The 8,532-nt window shown below is 41.3% G+C and overlaps 1 protein-coding gene across 1 annotated transcript; it reads right to left on the bottom strand.

The window, feature by feature from the left end:
• Positions 1-2,194: 2,194 nt before the first annotated feature.
• LOC149213543 (uncharacterized) lies at positions 2,195-6,238 on the bottom strand. The gene is made up of 3 exons (XM_089389065.1): positions 5,272-6,238; positions 4,110-5,208; positions 2,195-3,818 (listed from the first exon to the last, which is right to left on the bottom strand). Exons 1-3 carry the CDS (start codon positions 6,236-6,238, stop codon positions 2,195-2,197), a joined length of 3,690 nt encoding a protein of 1,229 aa, XP_089245191.1.
• Positions 6,239-8,532: the final 2,294 nt, after the last annotated feature.

Consider the following 8,532-nt stretch of genomic DNA (forward strand, 5'->3'; position numbering starts at 1 on the left):
TTTCAAATGTTCAACACTTTTTATTGAAACCTCCCTATTGAGTTTTTTCAAATTTTGGTTTTTTTTCCCTACGATAAATATATGAAAACTTTCAACATAATTATTTATTGAATGATAATTTTTTAATCAAAACTTTATTAGTGAAGGGTTAATTTATTACGAGAACATCACTCTTGAAGGGCAAAATTTTTAATATAACGTTTCTTGACGGGAAGCATAAGGACCCAAAACGTCAAAAAAAATTGTATGACGGGTAAAGAGAAATCCAAATTCCAACCCTCGCTGGGAGTATAGCAGTTTCTTTGCATTTATATTTCCTTCAAAATTGACTTTGGCTTATTAGCAACAAGAAAACTGTTATTTCCCCTACATGTTAGAAGCATTTATGTTTCAATGAGATCTGAAATAGGAACTGCCACCTATTTACATGGCAGTATGGGCCCACCTCTCCGTCACGGTTTACAGAGACGGGCGTTGACAACTTTGATCGGACTTGTTTATCACCAGAAAACATTTTGCGCCGCAAACCATGTTATGTCTGACATCTTGTCATTGTCTCGCGGGGAGCTCGAGGCATGGAATTCAATTCCACCTACAGGGATACAGCGCCCCCGCTGGTCCTACTTTTATCGGAATTGTTTATCACCGGAAAACTTTTGCGCCGCAAACTATGTTATGTGTGACATCTTGTCACTGTCTCGCGGGGAGCTGGAGGCATGGAATTCAATTCCACCTACACGGCTACGGCGTGCACTCTACCTTTGGTAATTAAATATTTATCATATACTTTTGAGTGATTGTCTTCTGCACTTACGTGAAGTCAGTTGACTGGTATTTTATTTAAAATTTAAATAAAATAAGTATTTTTTAATTTTAGATTTTTATGATTTATAATAATTATAACAGCAAATTTTTTTTTTGGGGTAAAAATCACATCATAGATAGATGTATAGAGCTATTAACTAGCCATTAGCCACTAACATCTAATTTGACGAAGGGTAATTTGACCAAGAGTAGAGATCAGTGAAAAGTTTTGAAAAAAAAAAAAATCTAATTAAAAAATTTTAAAAATATTTTGATAATATTATAAAACAAATAGTTATAATATGTTCACTTAATAAAATAATTATTTTTTATTAAAACTTTTTATAACTTTTTATAACTTTATTAATGAATATTATTATATATAATAGTCTAAAAGATATTAATATTATTAATTGGTTTAATCCTATTCATATTCCCAAATATTAACTAATATAAAAAAATTTTAGAGAGTAATAAACTAAAGAATTAGGTGGATTAACAAATAATAATATTATAAATAATATTAAAAAAATAACAATATACTTAACCAAGGGGAATAAGAAATGTTAAAATAATTAGCAATAATATAAAATATTAATAAAATGGAAATACTATAAATTACATATTCCCAAATATCAACATTAGTATTGATTTAGGAAAAGTTAGATTTAAAAGTAAAATTATAAATATTAATATTCATTATAAATATAGTTGTTATTAATAGGAGTGTTGTTAATAATTAGTTTAGAATTTTAACTTAAATAATGGGTAAGGTTCTTAAAAATTTACTAAGCTAAAATAGTAATATTATTTTGAATATTAATTCTTTTCATCAAATTTTTAAAAAATATTGTTTTGTTTTGTATTTTATTCTTGGATTAGGGAAATGTGTAATTTCATTATTCAATTTACATGTTTATTTTAAAATGAAAATAAAATATTTTCTAAATAAAAACATTGTTAACTATAATTTTTTCCGAGGAAAAAAACCGAGCTTTTTTATTAATATGGAAATAAAAAAGCTACAAGCAGAGGATTTAACATTCAGCAGAGAAAACTGCCTGAGATAGAGAGGTATGAACCATCCTTCTCCGCGAAGTCATCGAGCAAGTCTATACATATAGACATATACACCAAGTTCAGCTGAACTCGGCCCGCCACAGCCAGAACAAACCGGCTGTAAAAGAAAGAACCCGGGTCTCCATTTTCAGGAAAACAACCCGTTAAAAAGTCCAAAAATTGAAATAACAGAGTTTTTGTGTCTTTTCTAAGTCATTGCGCATGGAAATAAAACAGTGTGATAATCAAAACACAGGAACAATATGCCTCCAGAAACAACAAATAAATCCGTTACTCCTGGAGCATATTCAGCAAGTAAAACAAAAAACCACTATGTGTAGGGGGCCAAATCCGTCTCGCGGATCTGGTCCTGAAGCTGCTCTTTTATCCTCCACGAACCCACAGGCTGTTGAAGACCTTCTTTAGAATACCGGTCTGCCTCATCATTTTTGTCCCTGTAAATGTGTTCAAGAGAGAAAACAGAGAAAGAAGCTTTTAGATTTTGAATTTCATCTAGCAGAGGCATCAACATATAATTCCGACATCTAAATTTGCCATTGACCCAGTTGACAACATTTGAGGAATCACCAAAGATCTGAACTGAGAGGACCTGTCTGTGAATGAGCCAGCAAAGGAGAAGTTTTAGGGCTGAGAGTTCGGCATAGTTGTTTGTTCCCATCCCAAGACCCACCGAGGCTTTAAGCGAATGAGAAGGACTGATATGGATAATGATTCCGGCTCCGGCAGAATCGTTTTGTGCAGCCCCGTCAAAAAATGCCCAGGGTATACCTTCCCTAATCCGAACTTCTTTCTGCTGATTTTTGGAGGACGGACCTTCCGGTTCAGGTATGCTAGTAAGGATAGCAGAGCTCTGTATTGCAATTACCTGCGCCGGGGTAGCTTTTTCCATGAATATGTTTCTATTCCGGGCTATCCAAATGCCCCAACAGATAATGGGTGGAAGATTCCTCAAATTCTTCTCGGGATAGTTTTTCCACCACAAATCCCATGCTGTAGTTAGATCTCCCCCATCCCATTTGGAGTTTATGTTCAAAAGCTTTTTTGATTCTTCCCAGACAAGTCTTGTAAAAGAGCATTCCACAAATAAATGTGAGATGGATTCCGAGGCTATTTGACATAAGGGGCATCTGCTCGGCCCCTGCTTGAACCGAGCTTGAAGGATTTCCCAAGTAGGGATCTTTCGTTTAAGTGCACACCAGAAGAAAATTCTGGCTTTCTTGGGGCATTTCAGCTTGAATAGAGGCTTTGCCCACCAAACAGGTGGCTCCCATCCCTTCTTCTCCATCAGGAAATTGTATCCAGCCTTTGGTGAATATAGGCCAGTCTCCGAGTGAGCCCACACTAGGGAATCAGGGAGGTCCTTTATTCTTACATTTGTCCGCTTGAGTTCTTGTGTAAAAGCCTGCCATTCAATTCTCCAGAAGGGATCAATCCCCAGCTCCTCTACAGATTTCCATTCCTGCCCCCAGATGGAATAAACATCTAAATTTGCAATCTGACTTAAACTATGTATTCCCAAAGAATCTATATGAGCAAGTAGACCAGGAGACATTGCATAAAGATTATTACAACCAACCCACGGGTCCCTGCCAATCCTAAGGCTTTCTCCGTTCCCCACCTGCCAAGCGAGTCCTTGTTCAATGACCTTGAAAGCCTCTGAGGTAGCCTTCCATATTACCGAACAGTTTCTACCTTTTTTGTTTGGGTTTCGAATCCAATCCTCCAGGGGGACTGGGTCAATGTACTTCCTTTTAACTACTCTGGTCCAAAGGTTCTCTGCTGTGATAATACGCCATCCTGATTTTGCGGCCAGGGATTGACTAAAGTCCACGAGCTGCTTGATGCCCCAACCCCCCCATTCCTTTGGTCGAGCAATCTTATCCCAGGCAACCCAAGGAAGGACTGACTCTTCCTTGGCTCCCGACCACAGAAATCTGCTACATATTTGTTTTATTTTGTGAAGGACACCTCTTGGGATCCAGGTCAGCACAACCCAAAATACCGGGATGGCATGAAGAACAGAGTTTAAGAGAGTAAGTCTGCCCACCCTTGAAAGCCACTTGAAACTCCAATGGGTGATCCTTTGTTCAATTTTAGCCACTAACCAATTCTAGTCCTGCTTCTTGTAAGCATGTGGTTTTAACCAAAAACTCAAGTACTTGAAAGGTTGATCCATACTGCATATTTCAAAAGGTAGGTAGGAAAAGATCAATATCTCCTCTTGCCTGGAGAAAGCTTCCATTATAAGATGAGACTTTCTGGGGTTAATTTGAAGCCCTGTAGCTTTCAGAAAAATATCAAGGATATCTTTGAGCGCTTTTAGTTCATTTATATTTCCATTTGTAAACAATAGAATATCATCAACAAATAGGAGGTGGGTTATAAAAAGATTTACAGCAACTTCCAAACCTGTAATCAAACCTGCACTCTTGGCTTTTTGGATCAGTCTGCTGAGGCCTTCAGCTGCCAGAAGAAAAAGAAGAGGAGACAGAGGGCATCCTTGTCTCAGGCCTCGCTGACTCTTGAAAAATTGTGATGCTGCCCCATTGATCAAAACAACAAAACTTACATTTGAAATACACCCCATGATCCAATTTATGAACTCCACCTTGAACCCGAGGTGGGTTAATAACAGTCTGAGATATGACCAACTAATCCTGTCATAGGCTTTGGACAGATCCAATTTTAGCACTGCTCCTTTTTTCTTTGCAAGTCTAATGCTATGGATGGTTTCCTGGGCCACCCCAATGGCTTCATGAATTTGTCGACCGTCCAGGAATCCAAACTGCTCACTGGATATACACACTGAAAGAATGGGCTTCAGTCGGACCGCTATGATCTTTGCTATAATCTTGTAAATAGTATTACAGAGAGAGATGGGTCTGAAGTCTTCAAAAGATTCCGGATCCTCTTTCTTTGGAATGAGGGCTATGAAAGTTGCGTTGAAAGGGCCATAAATTTCTCCTTTTTTCCTTGACTCCTCCACGACTTCTGTTAACTCATCCCCAATCTGCTCAAAGAAGTGAGTAAACAGTTCAATAGTCCAACCATCCGGTCCAGGGCTTTTGTCCTTTGGCATTGATTTTATAACATTTTCAACCTCCTCCTTTGTTACTTCCCTGCAAAGATTTTCTGCTTCTTCCTCCTCCACAAACCGTGGGAAAGCCTGAGCAGTTTGAATGATTTCGGCAATAGAGATTCCCCCTTGGTCAGCAAATAGAGATTGGAAATGATTCTTCCCCAGGTTTGAGATCGCCTCGAAAGAGGAGTACTCTCTCCCCTCATCATCCTTTAATTTCCAAATAGTATTTGCATTTTTCCGCCCTTTTGCATAATTATGGAAAAATTTTGTATTTTCATCCCCTGCTTTCAGCCAAATAGCCCTACTTTTCAGCCTCCATTCCTCTTCTTTGTCCAGAAGGATCTTTGCTCTGCTCTTTTCTAACCCCAAAATTCTATCCTTCGCCTCTTGTGTTATGTAAGCATCTGTATCAGGGTCTTCTAGCTTACCAAGCTCCTCCTCAATTTTAATCAACTCCTCGTTTGATTTCCTCTTTCTGTCTGCAGCCCATTCAATGGTTGTCCTTTTTAACCTTTTTAAGTTCTCCAAAAAAAGAGCTCCTTTATTTTCCGAAGAGGCAGGGCTTGGATGCCTCCAAGTATTCCTAAACATCTGGATAAAGGACTCCTCCTGAAGCCAAGAAGCATTGAACTTAAAAGGGGAGGCCGGCTTGGGGGGAGTCTTTGAAAATTCAAGGTAGATAGGAAAATGATCCGAATTTCCCCCATCACCTACCCATTGTCTGAAGAGAGGAATGTAAGAAGCCAGAGACTCATTTATAAGAAACCGATCCAATCTTTTTTCTATTCTCTCCTCTCCCGTTCTTCTGTTTCTCCAGGTCGGCTTTGCCTTGATTATGTTAACATCAATCAGATTATGGGTCTGTAACGTTTTTTGGAAAAAGTCGGCCAGAGGATCTTCCCTTGCATTTGGCCCCCAGGCTTCTGCCATCCCTAAAGTAAAATTTAGGTCTCCCCCTATCAGCAGTCTTTTGTCTTTTAACATTTCTTTCGAGAGGAGGGCCTCCCAAAAGGGTGCCCTGCCCTGGCAGGGACCATATACATTGATGGCCATAAAAGGCAGATCAAAATCAGGCGAGTGAAACTCCAAACCAAGGGCGTGGGGCACGCCCCAAGTATTTAGAACCTTAAATCTTCCCTTTTTGTAACCAATAGCAAGGCCTCCAGAGTGTCCTGCAGCATCCAGAGCAGTGAAAACCCAGCCCGGGAAAAGAGAGCAGAGCGAGGACTCAACATCAGCACTATTGCCCAGAGTTTCCTGAAGAAAAATCATATCCGGGTTGTGGCGGGAGATCAAATCTTTTAAAGCTAGTTTTTTGGGTTTACTAGCCAACCCTCTACAATTCCAAGAGAAACAAATCATTTAATAACTGACTCAGGGGGTTTCGCTGCTCTAAGCGCCCCAGGGATCGACATTTGTTTACCATCCGCCACATCAAATTTGGCCTTTACTTGGGCTTTTGAAAGAAAAGATTTCCTCCCTCTCCCTTTTTTTTGATGACTCTTCGAAGACTCAGGACAGAGTCCACCAACCGCTTCCGGGACAAACAAATGATTTGCAGGTCTTTTACTGTGGGATCTGAGGTTGTAATGTCTGACAGGAGAAGGAAACCCCGATGACTGGCTCATTTTAGATCGGTCCTCACAGTTTAGGGTTAATGAGGGAAGGGCTTCTGAAAGAGACTCAATGCTTTGAAGAGGATCTTCTAAATTTGCAGCCATAGGGAAATCCGAAGACAATATACCAATTTCTGATTCAGAATTTGAAGGAAGATTTAGAGGAGAGTGCTTCATACCAGTTTGAACGTCCGCAGGTGGGTCGCCTGGAGCGTCCAAAGATTTTCCTTTGAAATGCTGGTCTTCATCTTCGTGGACCGGTATCACTTCCTCCCGCTGCATGTCCGCCTCCTCCTGTATGTCAATTCCTGCGCTGTGATGCTCTGCCTCTGTGAATTTTTCCTCCACCATTCCCTCGTTTTCCTTCAGAATATCCTCCAAATCCCCTTCTTTACTCTTCATCTTCCTTCGTCTTTTCCCTAAAGGGCAGTCCCTAGCCAGGTGGCCATACTCATGGCAGCGGTGACATCTGAAGGGGAAAAGTTCATAATCCAGAATCTGCTCATACTCGTATTCCCTATATTGCAGAGTGACCGTTTTTGCCAATCCTTCCGACGGGTCTAGCCTAACGAGAATTCTCGCCACAGCTCGTTCAAAGGTGTGGAGGTAGGATCTATCAGCGTCCAAAAAAGTGCCCAGATGATTCCCAATGGACTTGAAAACTGAGTCAACCCAGAGGAAAGGAGGTAGGTTTGGGGCTCTAACCCATACAGGAAGTTCTTTAACCTTCTCCTTTGAAGCATCGAACATAGGCGACCAACGTTTAAAGAAAACCGGGCGATCCCCGAAAGCCCAGATTCGTTCCTCGACCCACTCCATTGCCTCTTTGCAATCAAATTTAACCATAAACCATCCTTTGACCAGTGTAGCTGTCGTGAAAGAGCTTGCCGGGGTCTTCGACCACTGACTATCTGCCCACTGTTTGAGGAATTTGCCTGAGACATATCTTCCTCTCACTCTGCCCACCAGAGTGCTCTCCGCCACCTCCAGAGTGTCCTCGACCTGAACGTCCATTCCTAAAACCAGATTTGTAACCTTCTTTGTTTTCCACGATTTGACTTTCTTTCTCTTAGCCCCTACCTTTTCTGCATTTTGAGCTGATACTCTTTCTCCTGTACTAGAGTTTGGGATATCAACATCCCTGTTCTGGCCGCAATCTTCGTGTCCATTTCTCAAATCCTCTGGCCCAGGTGGGGTTTCGACCAGCCCATCCACCGGGCTCCCAGCCTTGCCAGAGGCCGAAATGTCACCCCCATTTGTCTTGCCTAGATCAGAAGGGAAAACGAAAACCTCCTTATTTTGAAAACAAACCGCACCCTCTGACGCCTCTTTCTCCCCAGAGGAATTCTGCGACGAAGTTCTTTGGAACAGGGTTTTGTATACAGTTGAAGGATTATTTCCAACCCCTAGCTCCTTTTCGGAACTCTGAACCCCTCCCACAGTCCTCCACACCCCTTTGGGCTGTGGAAAATTTATAATATCCTCTAGACCTCCCGAAGATACGAAAATTTTTGATGGGGAGAGGGACTTACTGGATGGCGGAGCGAGATTTTTGCATGGAGATGAACCCGACCATGCCTGAGGGTTAGCCGCGTCGAAACCCCTATCTCCAGTACTGAAAGCTTCTCCAGAAACCCTACCTCCAACTCCAAAACTGCTTGTGAGCTCCAGATTCTCGTCCAGCAACCCTTTTACCACATTGGAACGCCATATGCCTCCGCCCGAGAGCAATGCGGTTGCTTGACTGACAGACTGCCCAAAAAACGCGTCGATGTTTTCCGCCGTGGTCTCCTTTCCCCAGACGGAGAGAATGTCTTCAGGGGATGGTTCTAAGTCGACAGCTTCTCGAGGATTAACCATGGTAAAAACAGGCCCGGTAAACCCTTATACCTTCCTTCAACCGCTTAACCGTTGAGTGCTGCAAAAACGCCAGGTTTTCGCTACCTCCGG

The sequence above is a fragment of the Pinus tabuliformis genome, chromosome 1_1 (genome assembly GCF_031772625.1).
Source record: "Pinus tabuliformis cultivar Carrire ecotype Pingquan chromosome 1_1, CPIR1, whole genome shotgun sequence".
In the NCBI taxonomy this organism is placed as follows: domain Eukaryota; kingdom Viridiplantae; phylum Streptophyta; class Pinopsida; order Pinales; family Pinaceae; genus Pinus; species Pinus tabuliformis.